Raw genomic sequence first — 17835 nt, 5'->3', positions numbered from 1 at the left:
ATATCTCGGTCTGCCTGAAAGATGAGTTTATCTATAGATCTAACTGTTGAGCCACATTTGTGATTGACTAGTTATAACACAAATTAGTTCAAATCTCCTGTTATCTAGAGCGAGCGTGCATGTGAGACAGAGACTGTAGTCCATGTAGCGCGAACACGACAGAGAGGGAGAGCGAGCGAGAGACCTTACATGTGCAGAGAGCATCCTGATCTGGAAACAGGACCCCCGTTGGAGAATGTGAAAATTCTACCTCAAATCTGAGCAAGCATATGTCACGAGACAGTCTCACACGGTTAACTAACGCAAGCCGGTACAGGAATGTGAAACTTACTGAAAAAAACCCGTCTAACGGAGAGCCTTGGCACTTCCTATTAGCCCCATTGTGTATCACCTTAGTTGCAGTTCCATTAGAATTCCACTGGAGGTGATCACGGGCGAGAGCAGAATGAATGGGAGTCTATGGGGCTAAACGGCTAAAAGTGTCTCTTTCACCTTCTTGTCGTTAAATTAACATATATTTTATTGTTGATTCCGCAAGTTCAATATAGATTATAGGCCAAAAGTCGAATGAACGAGTACTTATGTCCTTTTGATTTCTTACAGGTTAGGCTGTAATATCCTGTATATCCACAGGTTCCTCTAGAGGAACGGTGAGCAGAACTGCACTGAGACCTGATGAACATCGAGAGATCAGCTGATCCTTCATCTTCTCCAGCTTATCTTTATTCAGATCTGGATCCAGTAGATCTGGACAATCAATCACACACACCTGCTTCTCTCCGTTCTGAGTTACTTCCACACACACTTCAGACTCATGCTGCTTCTTATCGTTGTGGATGTTAAACCTCTTTCTTTCGCCCAGTATAGTGTTTCCAGATGAGCTTTTCCCAGAACCCTTCCTGCCCATCAGAAGAACCCGGATCTCTGGATCATCTGGACCACAGGACATCTCTGAAAGAGACAGAAAATATGGAGTCTGACTGTACATATAATGTGATTTTTATGGCCTAAAATGACTGAAATTGCGATTGTTTTAAAAATGGCCTTGTTTTTGTTTTGCAGTGCAAACCATCCATATAATCATGATTTATCTGTGTAATTATGTGTTACTGTTAGTGAGAGTATCAATGCCAGTGAAGGGACAATAGGAACTTTTATTTTTAAGATAATGTTTATTGCAAATGTTTTGTATTTTAATGCCTAAATATAAAACAATATACATTAAGACGCAGTCAATAATATGAATCTAATGTTGTATTTGATGCGAGATACCAGCGGTCACGTGACAAAAGAACGAAGACTCGAAGTAAAGGAACTAATCATTTCTCTTTCCGGTACTGACAGCGTCTCTATGGGACCCGTCCGAACCTGAAGAGTGTGTGTGTGTGTTCGTGTTCATCTGAGCTCATTGGTCTGTCACTGCTCGTCAATGTCAGAATATTTCAGATGACAAATCAAATCAAAGTAGGTGGGCTTTATGTTCACAGACGCTGCTGAGCGCGAGCGACTCGACGCTTCAGTTTCCAGGCAAGTGCGAGATAAGATGTAGCTAAACTGATCATTTCATATTTGACATTTTTTAGGTCATACACGTTAAACAAATGACTTATATAGTTTTGTCTAATTTCGCCATTTTGAACAGAAAATAGACCCATAACGTGACTGATGTAATGTAATAATTAGTTAGAGTGGACAAGAAACATTAACACAGCCGTTTTCATCATTTTAGGCAGTAATAATGAATGTATATTGAGAATATAATACAAATTGTAGCCTTTAGTACATTAAAAAAGCTTAGCCTTTGGAGGGGAAGAGACTGAGGGATGAAGAGACTGAAAAAAAAGAAAGAGAGATGGAGATGAGGAGAGAGCAGGTATTGACAAATAATCTACTGCCCACTGACATGGTTTTAAAGCATTTCTTATTGTTGTTGTTTTTTTTTTTTTTGGTCTTCAAACGTCTTGAAATGCACATATCAGAGAAATAAATAATGTGAAGCCCCTACCAACCTCAAATTTAGGACCTCTTTGATGACAAAGCCCTGTCTACGGCCCTGTATAAGGCATAAAATCAATAATGAATGTGTAGCCTACATATTGTAATGCATTTAATAAACTTAATAACCTAGTTTTAGTAGCTTCCAGTAATTCCATCATCTCGTGATCTAATCATCATCATATCATGTCTCATTAGGAGCTCCGCTATTTTTCTTTAATAAATCCTATTGGACATTCTCTTACCAGGAGGAGTTTCAGAGCCCGTCGCCATTACTGTATCACACTGCAGAACGATCACAGCGCGGGAAAATACCTCCTAAAACAACAATAAATACATGAAACAATCGCAATATATGTTCCTTATCAATGCATCAACACATCTGCATAAAACCCGTTGCAGCAGGAGACGCAAACTCACCAGGTGTCGAGCTCTTCAAGTTTGTCTAAATCACAATTGGGAAAATAAGAGAGAAATTAGAAAAGCATTAATAACTGTGTGTGGAGCTTCTCCTTCAGCAGTTCTGCGTCTTTGAGACATAACAGCATCCTTAAGCCACGCCTCTTGCTGCAGCATGACGTGATATCGAAACTGAAAGAAAATCAGATGTTCTCTAATCCAAATCTAAACCTAGCTAATCCAAAATCATCTGTCTAGGGAACGATGGTTTGTTAACTGTCCTGCTCATAAACACTGCATTTGATCAGTTTGTGACACTGAGCCCGTGTGACGCCCGTTACATGCTCCGTGTGCAGTACGTATGCGGTGAGTGTCGCGGTGCGTATTCTGCTCTAAACAATGCGCGCTGCCATGACGACGACTCCGTTTGTCAACTTCCGGTTCGAGTCTGGTCTTTGCTTTTTGGCGTGTTTTAGATTGTGTCATCCCCACATCGCTAAACTAAATCGGAAAAAAAAACACATTCATCAAATGTGATCTGAACACGTTTTTTTTTTAAATCAAAGATAAAAACAAAATGAACGTTTTTCTTTTCTTTTGCATTGAAATTTTAATACAATAAATCTTGCATGTCACAAAGAACTTGTTTTTCCAGCTCCACAATGGAGACGAGTGTCGTTCATTATGTCCTTGTTGACGTAAATTGTAAATCTATCTGTCTCTCTGTCTGTCTATTCGTATCGTCTACGTTCAGCGTAGTTGAATAAACTATCGTGACGTCTGTTTTTTGCGGCGTGGATCTAGGCAAATTAATGTTTTTCGCCTTGAAAATAATAAATGTTTTTTTTTTACATTTTAAGTAATTAGGCCTAAATAATAGAAAATTGCTCGGTGATCGTCACTACAACAAAATAAAATTTTTCTCGGTTTATGTAATGAAAACCAAAATAGGTCGTTATGGCAGAGCTCACGGCGATAGCGTGTAGAATAGGTCAACATTCGGGTATTTCTCCACTGGAACGTGTTAACGCAAAACTGTAAGTTTCACGTCTGAGGGTGTTAAACCGTGACATGTACACGTTTTCCAAAGTCGACCAACGTGATTATTTCACGTCTTGTCGTGATACCGGGTTGGGCCGAGATGACACTGTTCTCTGTGAGTACATGAGCGCTGAATGGCCTGGAGCTCACATCTGAGAAAGCGTCTCAACAGTTTGTAAAATAGGCACTATGATTATATATTAGTCACATATTTGAGGTCTAACTACTTTCTCGCCTAAAAACTACATTTCGTGACACAACAACAGTAGTTTAAAAAAAATTGGATTTGCTCGACCGCCGTGACAATCGCAGCAGGCAGAGTGAAGAAAATGGTGCAACGGTCAAGTCAAATCACCTTTATTTATATAGTTTAATTTACAAAACAGATTTACAGAGATAACAGGAAAATAATGCATCACAGTTTGTTTTGTAGAAGAAAATAGTGACACAGTCCAGCTTAAGTAAGGCAAGGCAAGGCAAGTTTAATTTATATAGCACATTTCATACACAGTGGTAATTCAAAGTGCTTTACATAGAAGAAATTCAAATAATCAAAAGAAATCAGAATAATTAAAACATTTTGAAAAAAATATTAAATAAAATACAGTACAAACAGTCGAACAGTGGCACAGTGCTCATTCAGTAAATACACAGCTAAACAGAAGTGTTTTGAGTCTGGATTTGACTCTGGAAGCTGGTTCCAGCATAATAGCTAAAAGCAGACTCTCCATGCTTAGAGTGAACCCTCGGTATTTCTAGCTGATGTGATCCTAGTGATCTGAGCGATCTGTTGGGTTTATATTCAGTGAGCATATCTGCAATATATTGAGGTCCCAACCCATTAAATGATTTATATACCAGTAATAATACTTTAAAAGCAATCCTAAATGTAAGGAGGACTGGTGTACTTATCATAAACTTAATTTCCGACTAAACAGTGAAAACATTTTTTCTAAATGTCAGCAGCGCCTCTTTTTCTTGAGGAAGCTCCGTAGGCTTCAGGTTCACCAGTCAGTCCTGATACCCTTCTATAAATGCTTCATTGAGTCTGTAATCACCTTTAACATATCAGCCTGGGTTGGATCACTACCCAATATTCATCGCAACACACTAAACAAAATCATAACAATGAGTAGTAAAATAATCGGATGGGTGCGGGAATCACTTATTAGTATTTACAACAGGAGGACAAAAACAAAAGTAACACAAATAGCTTCTGACACCACTCACACATTGCACAGTCACTAGAGTATTTTACCCTCAGGTCAGAGATACAGATCATTCAGGACTAAGAGAGCCATGAAAAGTTTTGTGCATACTTCTATTAGAAATATGAATAGTTGATAAACTTATACTCTAAGATGTATGTCCGTGTGTGCGGATTCGTGAATTCTTATCTCGTCTTTTTAACATAACCTTTTAATGCCTACTGCTTATTTACCATAACCTGGGAAATTAAACCCAGACAACTTCCGGCAAATTTAGATTTGCTCTGAAAGTTAGTCTGGCAAAGAGCTCATTCAAACCCATTTCCAGTCCGCAGAAATCGCAGCACCAATCAGAAACATTGGGGCGGGCTTTACACGATGACGACAGCACAGCGACAGTGAAGCAGATTTTGTAAATTCACAAAGGGTTGTGACGGTTATAGTTGAACACCGTCATTAGAACTCTATAACCGTCAAAACCATGTTATTAATATTTTTTGCTTTTAAATAAACGTAGAGCAAGTAGCTAATCAGATTGTCTGCTCGTTCTTGAACTATGTTTCAGGTGATAGTATGCTGATTTAGTTATTGCTTTGACATGACTACTGAAACTAAGGTCTGACTCTAGAGACACACCAAGATTCCTGACTTGATTTTTAGTTGTTAGACCCCTAGTGTTGAGGTATGCATTCACCTTAAGAACTTCATCTTTGTTTCCAAACGCAATAACTTCAGTTTTGTCTTTGTTTAACTGCAGAAAGTTTTGGCACATCCAACTGTTTACTTCATCAATTCATTGGCACAGGGAGTCAATGGGGCTGTAGTCGTTTGGCGATAGGGCTAAGTAGAGCTGTGTGTCGTCTGCGTAGCTGTGGTAAGCAATTTGGTTCTCTCTCATTATTTGGCTCATTGGGAGCATATACAGGTTGAACAGGAAAGGCACAAGAATCGAGCCTTGAGGGACTCCGCATGTCATGGACGTCTGTCCAGACACATACTCACGTAATAAGTAAGTTCAATGATGATTCATTTTTGTTGTAATAATTTAGTTGATATATATATATAAATATAGCCGCTCTGGAGTAAACCGGCATGTCATCGTCCAGCTCAATTAACTTCTCATGTGATGGTGTCAATGAAGGCAGATCAATAATATTGGTGAATATTAAATCTCCCCAACTTAGCAATGGTTACTGGGTGAATAAAGGAATAAAGGAACCAGAAATAATTGTATATGAAAAAGTAACTATATTGAATGTTTACATAGAAATGACTTTGTCTATAAAATAGCACTTTTGTTTAGGAAAAAAAATTAGAGATATATTTTTCAGATTTTTACAATCACAATACAACCAATTAAATAATCAATACTAGTATATACTGAACATTATCCTAGAAATCTAGACGCACCCTAGCGGCAGAAAAAATGATTTTGCAGCAAAGTGTGGTCTAGCAACTCTCCGTTGACTTTCGAAGTGGAAAAACCAAACTCTGGTCAGGCCAATCACATCGTGTATAGAGTTGGTGGGCGGGCTTAACACAATGACGGCAGAGTTGTGACGGCTCTGCGCCGTGATTTCCCTGATACTTGACAACAAACAAGATGCAGCTGGCGAACAGCAGTCTTTCGATTCGGCTTTGGTCGCGACTCGGATGACTTGGAGTTAAGAGAACGTCACTTAAGTCATTCTTAAAACAGGAAGATGCGTTCATAGTTTTGACGACCGCATACGGCGAAAGTTTAATATATCAACTTGCTCCGCTGGAGGGAAAACCATGGGGAAAACGCATGGGACTCACTCAGCCGAACATGAACATGGCAATCTCAAAAATCTCATCAATTCTCATCAAATCTAGAAATTCGGATATGAAGATTTGGCCTTTGTTGTTCAATCAGATTAATTATGGCCCTTATTTTCCTTTTGCTATTGCTAATGTTGCTATTGCTGCTGTTATTCCTGCTACTACTGCCCATCCTACTGCTGCCCCTACAGCTCCTCCTCCTACTCCCTCTCCTACTGCTGCTGCTTCTCCTCCTACTTCCCCTACCACTGCTGCTCTTACTGCTGCCACTCCTACTACTGCCACTCCTACGGCTACCCCTCCTACTACTGCCCATCCTACTGCTGTTGCTAATGCTCCTCCTCCTACTTCCCCTCCTACTGCTACAGCTCCTACTGTTGCCACTCCTACTACTACCCCTCCTACTGCTGCCCATCCTACTGCTGCCCCTACTGCTCCTCGTCCACCTACTGCTGCTCTTACTGCTGCTGCCGCTCCTCCTACTACCAGTCCTACTGCGGCTCCTCCTCCAACTATCACTCCTGCTGCTGATACTCCTACTAACAATCCTAATACTACTCCTACTAGTACTACTGCTCCTCCTCCTCCTACCCCTCCTACTGCTGCTCTTACTGCTGCTGCCGCTCCTCCTACTACCAGTCCTACTGCTGCTCCTCCTCCAACTATCACTCCTGCTGCTGATACTCCTATTAACATACCTATTCCCACTCCTACTAGTACTACTGTTCCCCCTCCTCCTACCCCTGCTCCCGCTCCTCCTACTACCAGTCCTACTGCTGATACTCCTCCTACAAACACTCCGGCTGCTGATCCTCCTACTAGCAATCCTAATCCTACTCCTACTAGTACTAATGCCGCTCCTACTGCTGCCCCTCCCATTGCTGCTCCTACTACCACTACCCCACCTCCTGTTGCTGTTAGTGCTGTTTGCATATTGTCTTTCAGTTTTTGTTCAATCCGTCTCTGGGCTTCTTGAAATCTCTCATTGGTGTAGTGCTGTCCTCCATTGATCCTCACCATTTCATCAATCTTCTGCAGCAGTTCTGTGACCTGAGAGCGATTACTCTTGTCTTCATTGTTGAATGAGTGAAATCTGCCACCGCACTCCTTAACGAGAGCCTTGAGATCATTACTTTTACTGATATATTCTTCTAATGAAAGCTTCTTCAGATCAGCGTGAGTGAACAGAATGATGGTGTGATGAGAAGCTTTTTCTCCAAAGTGTTTCTGGATCCATTTCACTGTTTTCTTCTCTTCTTTTGTGAATCTCACGCCCACTCTGATGACCAGCAGAAACACATGAGGACCAGGAGCAGTCATGTAGATGCACTTCTCGATCTCTTTCTTCAGTTCTTCTTCACTCATTTCCGTATCATATAGTCCTGGAGTGTCGATCACTGAGATGGTTTTATCCTCCACTTTAGTCACATGTCTTTGACAGTGTCTAGTAACAGACTCAGGGGACACACCTTCATTAAACTTACAGTCGCCGATGATGGTGTTTCCCGTTGAACTCTTTCCTGATCCAGTTTTACCCAACAGCACAATCCTCAGATCTGTTAAAGAGAGAGGTTTAAGAATTATAATAACTTAGCATTTTGTCATTGCTCAATAGGGGCCCTTTACTCAGTGGGCCTCGAGATGACTTAAAATGACAAAGATAAGACAGAACTAGTATATAAAATAAGTTAATTAACATATCTTGTATCAATTAAGTAACTTTAGGCCCTGTCCCAAATCGCTCACTTCACGCGGACTTGCGGTCTCATGGACTTAAATTGCGCATGCTCGCCGAGTCTACGAGTCCGTAGGCTGTCCCATTTGGCATTTTAACGCTCTGAAGTGTGCTCAGCAGCGCCCCCTTTGTACCCTTGAAGCGGTCTTCCACGAAGCCCCATAGATGCAGGCTCCACGCACTTTAACTACCCAGGAATCCTTGCGAAAGGCCAATCAGACAACAGATGGGAGGAGATTTCGCTCACGGACTGTAAAGATGGAATATTAAAGGTGTAAGTGTCATTTTGTGTCACACTCAAAAAATAATCTGTTGAACAAACTAATTAAATTAAGGAAAGGTTTTCCACGAAATTAAATTACATTTTTCCAACAAATTCAAATTAGTTTGAATTGAAATAATTAGTTGTAATCTTGTTGTATGAATTTAAATTTATTTGGTCATTCCTACTGGATAAAATTTTGTCAGGTTAACTACATTTAGTGTTGTCCTGCCTTAATTCACAAACATTATAATTTGAGTTATTTGACTCTATGGTCACTTTTAATGATACACTCTTTTAAACTATTTTTTACATAGTAATATAATATTACTTGTGCAGGACTGTGAGTGAGGTTTACACAATACTGACCTAAACACAGTCACCACTCTTCTGCATAATGGTAACCACAAAATTCAAAAACATTGCCGAAAGTACTCTAAGTTTCTAACATAACTGAACATAAAACTCTAACATTAACTAACAACATCTTTCCATTTACTGAAAAACACATAAAATGACACTTTTTCCATAAATTGACCCTCTTAATGCAGTCCCTTGCAAAGCATGCTGGGAACTACAGATCCACTGCCCAGTTAGATGTCAACAACAATGATTCACGTAGGTTTCACACAAATGAATTAGGTTGATTGAACACGATTAAATTAAGTTGTGACAATATTAAACGATCATGTTACTTTTGCTTATTTTGAATTAATTATTTTAACAACAGGCCAAAATTCATTTTTTGAGTGACATCCGTTTAAGACGAACGAAAAATATTCATGTTGACTCAATTAAAAAAAAATTGGTAAACCAAATTTTTAAAAGATTACATTGATTACGTTTAATGAAATTAAGCTGCAATCACTTCTATGAAGGATTGGGTCGTATATGCTCATTTTAATTAATGAAATTGAAATCATTTTTTTGAGTGTAGGCGTACATTTTACCAGTCGTTACTTACAGTCTATTCGACCTTTAGAGACCAGTGGTTGATATGTCAAACATAATAAAAGCGTTTTAAATAATATGATCGCATTATATGATTTATTACATAAATAGAACCGAATGTATTGGCTTTACTGAGTCATAAACGTATAATGAATATTGAAACCTACATTTTTCTTAAACTAATTTTTTTATTTTGTGTTAAAATTGAACATTATATATTATTATGTACAACTTTTTTTTATCATTTACATAACCATGACATCTATTGTAATGCCCAGGTGGCATATGCAATTATAGAACTTTAAAAGCAGGCTGCGTAGTTCACATGGACATAAGATATGGGAAAATAAAATAAATCCTGTTTTGGTATACTGCCAGACCGTCTTCCTGTTTCCGGCGTGACGATCGAGTCTGTCCCAAAAATACCTCTCAATGCGCCCTCGAAGACTCGCGCTAAGGGCACTATAGGTCTGCACTTCATGACGTCACCGACGTCACCTGATAAAAAGGGGCTGGTCTTTTGATAAAAAGGGGCTGGTCTGGGGGTTTAAATTCCTTTTAGAATTGTGTGACTTCGGTGAAATGTATCACATAAATATGTTGAACATACTCTAACTCTGACAACTATTATTTAAATTTCAGAATGAGAGGACGCTGCAGATACTGCAAAAAAAGGGATATTCGAATACGCTCTGCAGGAAGTACGTGCAATCTCAAGAACTGCTTTTTGGACTACCATTGCTAGTGAACACTGAACACAGTTTTCAATATGTTTTGTATTCAATATTTATATTTGATTATAAATCTTAAGTCTTTTTATATATATATATATATATATATATATATATATATATATATTTGTGTCTCACAGGGTTAAATATAATATACTAGATACATACTAGAAATAACATTCTAGTATTTATGTTGTTGCAATAAAGTTGAAAAGAACGTTTGAGGAATATTGACTAATGTTCCCAGAACCAACACTGAATATTCGGAAAACAATCTTATAACAAAACTCTGTTAGCTGAGTCAAAGATAAAGCTTTCTATATTAGGTGTTTGTCTCTCTCTCTGCTGTGCACGCGCTTTTTCTGCGGCTGGCTTGAACGCAGTGAGAGAGACAAGCACGCTTTTCTTAGGGTGTGGCTTTACCTAATACGTTTTACGTATATTAATACGTTTAATACATTTGGAATACCTAATACGTTTTCCAAGTCATAGTTCCCCCTCATCACGCGTCTCATTAGGAGCTCCGCTGTTTTTACATTAATAAATCCTGTGGGATATTCTCTTACCGGGAGGAGTGTCAGACCCCGTCGCCATTAGTGTATCGATTACTGTAAAGATCACAGCGCAGGAAAATAGGCTACTTCCTAAAACAACAATAAATACATTCAACAATCTCATATGTTTATCAGTCCTTATCAATGTATCAACACATCTGCATAAAACACGTTGCAGCAGGAAACGCAAACTCACCAGGAGTCGAGCTGTTCAAGTTTGTCTAAATCACAATTAGGAAAATTAGAGAGAAATTGGATAAGCATCAATAGCCTAAGTGTGCGTGGAGCTTCTCCTTCTGCAGTTCTGCGCCATTGAGAAATTAAACCACGCCAATCCGTGCTGCAGCATGAGTCATGACGTGATATCGAAACTGAAAGAAAATCTGATCATAAACCACACATCCATAGTCTAGTATTGCTCTTATTGTTGAATAATTGGTTTTAGTTTCATTCTATCAGCCCACGATTCACGGCCTGATACACGCCTAAAATCCTCTTAAATTTTGAGAAATCCATGTAGAGAAATCCGAATCCATGTTATTCTGTCAAAACACATTGTTCTAATTCCTTTTTATTATATAATTTTAGATTTATATTGTTGTAAAGAAAATATATTTGTTTTTCTCTACAGATAATTTAAATCACCCATTTATAAGATAATTTCCCAACATTATTTAAAGCTTTAAAATATTAAAACATTATTTAAAATATTATTTATTAACAATATAATCCACATTTCTGCCTCTAATCCAAAGTCATCTGTCTAGGGAACGATGTTTGATTAATAACTGTCCTGCATAAACACTAGCTGTTTCCATCCACACGTTTTTATCCATATTAAGTGATATCAAATAAAAAAAATGCAATATGGAAACAGTAAAATTCGATTGAATTTCATGAATATCAACTCAAATGAAATACGATCGGTCTCATCGGATTTTATCTTGATCGATATACGGCTTATGCGATATACGGCTTATTCAAGCCAAATGTTGGCTTGAATTTGGTGAAATTCATGTGTCCCTCAAAACAACTTAATAAAGGTAACATTTATGATACTTTTCACATTTTTATTGGGAGTAAAGTTAAAAATAGACAATTGTCTGTCATCTCTGTCATGATCCTGGTTCTTCTCTCTTTCTCTGTCTCCCTCTTGTGGCCGTTTGTTCACTCTCTCTCTCTCTCTCTGGCATTACGCCCTCAGGATCTCATTATCTCATCTCTTTCAGCTGATGCTACTCTTCCTATTATCTGTGCTGGTCGACACCAGCTGTTTCCATTCTTCCCCTGATTGTTTCTCCTTCTTCTAGCGCTTTCTGTCCCTAGATCCTTGTTGGATTATTCTATGTTGTGGCATAATACTGACGCCGGAATTATCTCACTCTACTTTGTCCTGTCCTGTCCTATCCTGGTTGTGAGCTGTATTCCTACCTGCATATGTTACTGTGTGGTTTTGCTCTCTGACTTCAGTGCTGCACTGGAAGCTGTGGTCCTCTGCCTCGCCACCAACCTACTGCTGACCTCACCTCATTCACGGGAGGTTCGGGGTTTCTCTGCCTAGCGAGTCGCCGTCCGTGGCTGCATTCGGGGCTCACCAGAAGTGGGGATTTCTGTTCTCATTTAGTGCCGTGTGGCCGTGACTGTTTTCTGCTATTATTCCCCTGAACTTCTGATGATTACTGTTGGTCTGCTTACTATCCATTAAAGACTATCAGTTGACCGCATCCTCGCTGTTGGGTCCTTTTTCCATCCAAACGTTACAGAATAATCCGACCACGATGGACTCAGCGAGTGGCAGTCCCCTTCATACGGCTGTCGAGATGCAGGGTGTTTTACTGGGCCGACATGATGAGGACATCTCGTCGGCAAGACAGGCTGTAGAGTCACTGGCTGCTCAGATGACGGGTCTCTCTCAGCGGGTTCACCAGTTACGCTCAGAATCACCTTCTTTTCCTGAGACCCGCGGAGTGTCCGAACCCCGGATAAATAACCCGCCCGTTTACTCGGGTGAGCCCACGCAATGCCGCTCCTTTCTGACACAGTGCGAGGTGGTCTTTTCTCTCCAGTCCTCTACGTATTCTACTGACCGGTCTAAGGTCGCTTTTGTCATCTCACTCCTCACTGGCCGGGCACGGGAGTGGGGCGCGGCGAACTGGGAGGCCGAGACCAACTGTGTGTTTGACTTCTCTCTTTTCAAGGAGGAGATGATAAGAGTTTTTGATCGCTCAGCCTATGGTGAGGAGGCTTCGCGCTTGCTCTCTGTACTCCGTCAGGGGAGGCGTTCGGTGACTGACTTCTCCATCCAGTTCCGCACGCTCTCGACGACCTGTGGGTGGAACAATACGGCTTTGGTGGCCCGTTTTCTGGAGGCTCTTAACCCGGAGCTCAAGGACGAGATTCTGGCACGCGAAGCACCCACCCAACTCGACGCTCTCATCGATCTGGCGATTCGCGTGGAGAGACGCTTTGACTCACGCCGTCGAGCCCGCGGAATGGAAGCCGCCCTCTTCGCTCCGCCTGAGGGTACTCCTTTTCAGCCTGCCACTCCGAATCCTGAGCCGATGCAACTCGGAGGTCTTCGTATCTCCCGCAAGGAACGTGAGCGACGTATCATGAATCGTCTGTGCATGTACTGTGCTGCCGCTGGACACTTTGTCTCAGACTGTCCAGTAAAAGCCAGAGCTCGTCAGTAGGCGGAGGGTTACTGGCGAGCGCTGTTTCTAGGATCCCTCCGTCCAAGTCCTGCACCACTATGCCTGTCCTCCTTCGATGGTCTACAACCTCAGTGTCCGGGACCGCTCTGGTCGACTCCGGTGCTGAGGGAAATTTCGTCGACGAGACGTGGGCTCGTGAACAGGGTATTCCCCTCATTGACTTAAAGAGCTCCACCCCCCTGTTCGCCCTAGATGGCAGTTCCCTACCTAGGGTGCGGAGAGAGACTGTTCCCCTTACTCTCTCCGTCTCAGGGAACCATAATGAGACTATTTCTTTTTTAGTTTTTCATTCTCCCTTTACACCGGTAGTTTTGGGCCACCCTTGGCTCGTTCAACATAATCCCCATGTTGACTGGTCTAACGGCTGTATTTTATCCTGGAAACTGTCGTGTCATGTTAAGTGTTTGACTTCTGCTGTTCCCCCCGTGTCATCTGTTTCTGTTTTCCAGGAAGAGCCGGGTGATTTGACAGGAGTACCGGAGGAGTATCACGATCTGCGGGAGGTTTTCAGCCGTGCTCGGGCCACTTCTCTCCCCCCTCATCGCCAGTACGACTGTAGCATAGATCTTCTCCCGGGGACCTCTCCTCCTCGGGGAAGACTATACTCGTTGTCAGCTCCAGAACGTAAGGCGCTCGAGAATTACCTGTCAGAATCTCTAAATGCTGGTCTGATCGTTCCATCGTCGTCTCCTGCAGGTGCCGGCTTCTTCTTTGTCAAGAAGAAGGATGGCTCTTTGCGCCCTTGTATAGATTATCGAGGGCTGAACGAGATCACTGTCAAGAATCGTTACCCCTTGCCACTGATGTCTTCAGCTTTTGACATCTTACAGGGAGCAAAGGTTTTCTCTAAGCTCGATCTCCGTAACGCTTATCATTTAGTTCGAATAAGGGAGGGAGACGAGTGGAAGACTGCGTTTAACACACCCCTGGGGCACTTTGAATATAGGGTTCTTCCTTTCGGTTTGGTCAACGCTCCCGCAGTTTTTCAGGCTCTCATTAATGACGTCCTCCGCGATATGCTCAACATTTTTGTCTTTGTCTACTTGGACGACATTCTGATTTTCTCTCCGTCCCCTCAGGTCCATATTCAGCACGTCCGCCGAGTCCTCCAACGGCTTCTAGAGAATCGTTTATTTGTCAAGGCTGAGAAGTGCACCTTTCACGTGTCTTCGATTTCGTTTTTAGGCTCCATTGTCTCCGCAAAGGGGGTCAGTATGGATCCAGGCAAGGTGTCGGCGGTTACCGATTGGCCCATACCCGACTCCCGTGTCGCGTTACAGCGATTTCTCGGATTTGCGAATTTTTATCGTCGTTTCATCCGAAATTTCAGCCAGGTAGCCGCGCCCCTTACGGCTCTGACGTCCGTCAAGTCCAGCTTTAGGTGGTCAGATGCCGCTCAAACGGCATTTGATCGGCTAAAGACCCTTTTTACTACGGCTCCGATCCTACTCACTCCCGATGTCTCGAGACAATTTATAGTGGAGGTGGATGCGTCAGAGGTGGGGGTCGGGGCTGTGCTCTCCCAACGATCCGCCGCTGACGGTAAAGTACATCCCTGTGCCTTTTTCTCTCACCGCCTTTCACCTGCTGAACGTAACTACGATGTCGGTAATCGGGAGTTACTCGCCATTCGCCTAGCTTTAGGGGAGTGGCGACAATGGTTAGAGGGGTCCACTGTTCCGTTTCTAGTGTGGACTGACCACCGTAACCTGGAATACATCCGTTCTGCTAAGCGTTTGAACGCACGCCAGGCTCGCTGGGCTCTGTTTTTTACTCGCTTTGATTTCTCGATATCCTACCGCCCAGGTTCTAAGAACGTTAAGCCCGATGCTCTCTCCCGTCTTTTTGATTCGTCTTCTGCGCCAGTCAATAATGACGCGGTGATTCCCCCAGGGCGCTTCGTGGGGGCTATTGTTTGGGGAATCGAGAGACTGGTCAGAAGGGCTCTCTCTCGAGTCACTGCCCCTCCTGAGTGTCCTAGGGATCTTCTTTTTGTTCCCGTGTCAGCGCGTCAAGCGGTCCTTAGATGGGGACATTCTTCCAGATTAGCCGCTCATCCGGGAGTTCGGGGTTCGCTCGCCTCTATCCGTCAGCGTTTTTGGTGGCCCACGTTAGAACATGACACGCGTCGTTTTGTTGCCTCTTGTGTCGTATGCGCGCAGACCAAGTCGGGTCATTCTCCCCCAGCCGGTCTCCTTCGACCCTTGCCTGTGCCTGCTCGTCCGTGGTCGCATATAGCGCTTGATTTTATCACCGGACTTCCCTCCTCAGCAGGGAGCACGGTCATCCTGACTGTAGTCGATCGTTTTTCTAAGTCGGCGCACTTTATTCCGCTCCCTAAACTTCCCTCTGCTAAGGAGACTGCTCAGATCATGGTAAACCATGTCTTTAAGCTGCATGGGTTACCCTCCGATGTAGTATCTGATAGAGGTCCGCAATTCGCCTCATTGTTCTGGAAGGAATTTTGCCGCCTTATAGGGGCCACCGCCAGCCTTTCGTCGGGCTATCACCCCCAGACTAATGGGCAGGCCGAACGGGCGAATCAAAGCATTGCTCGCATTCTCCGTAGTCTGGCTTCTCGCAATCCCGCATCGTGGTCTGAACAGCTCCCTTGGGCTGAGTACGCTTATAACTCGCATCCGTCTTCCGCCACGGGCCTTTCGCCTTTCCACGGTTGCCTTGGCTACCAGCCTCCTCTGTTCTCCTCACAGGAGGCGGAGTCTAGGTGTCCGTCCGTTCAGGGTTTTATTGCTCGCTGTAGACGCACCTGGAGGAGAGTTAAATCAGCACTTTGTCGTACAAGGAGACGCATGAGAACAGCGGCTAATAAGCGTCGGGTAAGGAGCCCTCGTTACATTCGTGGTCAGAGAGTATGGCTCTCCACGGCAAATTTGCCTCTCCAATCCGAGTCTCGTAAATTGGCACCCCGTTTCATTGGTCCTTTCCGCATTATCAAGATCATCAATCCTGTCACTGTCCGTCTTCGTCTTTCGTCCGATCTCCGTCGAGTCCACCCTGTTTTTCATGTCTCATGTATTAAGCCGGTCATTCGCCCTCCCTCCCGCCCTTCTTGCCCCCCCGTTCGTGTTGAGGGCGTCCCTGTCTACACAGTCAGGCGAATTTTGGACAGACGCCGACGGGGTCGTGGGTACCAATATTTAGTCGACTGGGAGGGGTATGGTCCTGAGGAGAGAAGTTGGGTTCCCTCCCGAGACGTCTTGGACCCCTCGCTCATCGAGGATTTCCTCCGGTCTCATCGGTCTTCAGACCTGGGAGCGCCAGGAGGCGCTCGTTGAGGGAGGGGTACTGTCATGATCCTGGTTCTTCTCTCTTTCTCTGTCTCCCTCTTGTGGCCGTTTGTTCACTCTCTCTCTCTCTCTCTGGCATTACGCCCTCAGGATCTCATTATCTCATCTCTTTCAGCTGATGCTACTCTTCCTATTATCTGTGCTGGTCGACACCAGCTGTTTCCATTCTTCCCCTGATTGTTTCTCCTTCTTCTAGCGCTTTCTGTCCCTAGATCCTTGTCGGATTATTCTATGTTGTGGCATAATACTGACGCCGGAATTATCTCACTCTACTTTGTCCTGTCCTGTCCTATCCTGGTTGTGAGCTGTATTCCTACCTGCATATGTTACTGTGTGGTTTTGCTCTCTGACTTCAGTGCTGCACTGGAAGCTGTGGTCCTCTGCCTCGCCACCAACCTACTGCTGACCTCACCTCATTCACGGGAGGTTCGGGGTTTCTCTGCCTAGCGAGTCGCCGTCCGTGGCTGCATTCGGGGCTCACCAGAAGTGGGGATTTCTGTTCTCATTTAGTGCCGTGTGGCCGTGACTGTTTTCTGCTATTATTCCCCTGAACTTCTGATGATTACTGTTGGTCTGCTTACTATCCATTAAAGACTATCAGTTGACCGCATCCTCGCTGTTGGGTCCTTTTTCCATCCAAACGTTACAATCTCTTTATATAAGCTCCGCCCCCTCTGCTATAATACCACCTGGCCAAAGCGAGTCACGGAGCAATATAGGTTTTTCCCAGGGTCGATATTGTCAACATTCTCATCCCAAGGCGTCATATATGACACTTTTGCGAAAGCATAAACATCGAGCGCACATAACACCCTTTAGCGTCAAATGAGACGCTAACGCTTCGGTTATGGTTAAAGGGTTAGTTCACCCAAAAATGAAAATTAAGTCATTAATTACTCACCCCCATGCTGTACCAACCCCGTAAGACCTTCGTTCATCTTCGGAACACAAATGAAGATATTTTTGATTAAATTTGAGAGCTGTATAACTACCACATTGGCTCCTAAGGGACTGCCTCTTGACGGCCCAGAAAGTCAATGAAGAAAATGTTTAAATATCCCAAGTGACTACCGTGGCTCAACTATATGTTTATCAAGCGACGCGAATACTTTTTGTGCGAAAAAACAAACAAAA

The 17835-nt window shown here is 43.1% G+C and overlaps 2 protein-coding genes across 2 annotated transcripts; both read right to left on the bottom strand.

Moving 5' to 3' along the window:
* Window positions 1–346: 346 nt before the first annotated feature.
* On the bottom strand, window positions 347–2771 carry LOC120475448 (GTPase IMAP family member 4-like). Its single transcript, XM_039666148.2, has 3 exons — window positions 2416–2771; window positions 2241–2313; window positions 347–951 (listed from the first exon to the last, which is right to left on the bottom strand). The coding sequence occupies exons 2-3, from the start codon at window positions 2266–2268 to the stop codon at window positions 605–607; spliced, it is 375 nt and encodes a 124-aa protein (XP_039522082.2). The 5' UTR covers window positions 2269–2313; window positions 2416–2771; the 3' UTR covers window positions 347–604.
* A 3103-nt stretch (window positions 2772–5874) lies between these two features.
* Window positions 5875–10993, bottom strand: LOC120475485 (uncharacterized). The gene is made up of 3 exons (XM_039666172.2): window positions 10876–10993; window positions 10692–10769; window positions 5875–8002 (listed from the first exon to the last, which is right to left on the bottom strand). Exons 2-3 carry the CDS (start codon window positions 10717–10719, stop codon window positions 6555–6557), a joined length of 1476 nt encoding a protein of 491 aa, XP_039522106.2. The 5' UTR covers window positions 10720–10769; window positions 10876–10993; the 3' UTR covers window positions 5875–6554.
* Between the last annotated feature and the right edge of the window lie 6842 nt (window positions 10994–17835).

The sequence above is a fragment of the Pimephales promelas genome, chromosome 3, assembly GCF_988280905.1.
Source record: "Pimephales promelas chromosome 3, fPimPro1.hap1.1, whole genome shotgun sequence".
Lineage (NCBI taxonomy): Eukaryota > Metazoa > Chordata > Actinopteri > Cypriniformes > Leuciscidae > Pimephales > Pimephales promelas.
The sequence above is the reverse complement of the archived record's forward strand: the minus strand, read 5'-3'. Positions and strand labels throughout refer to the sequence as shown.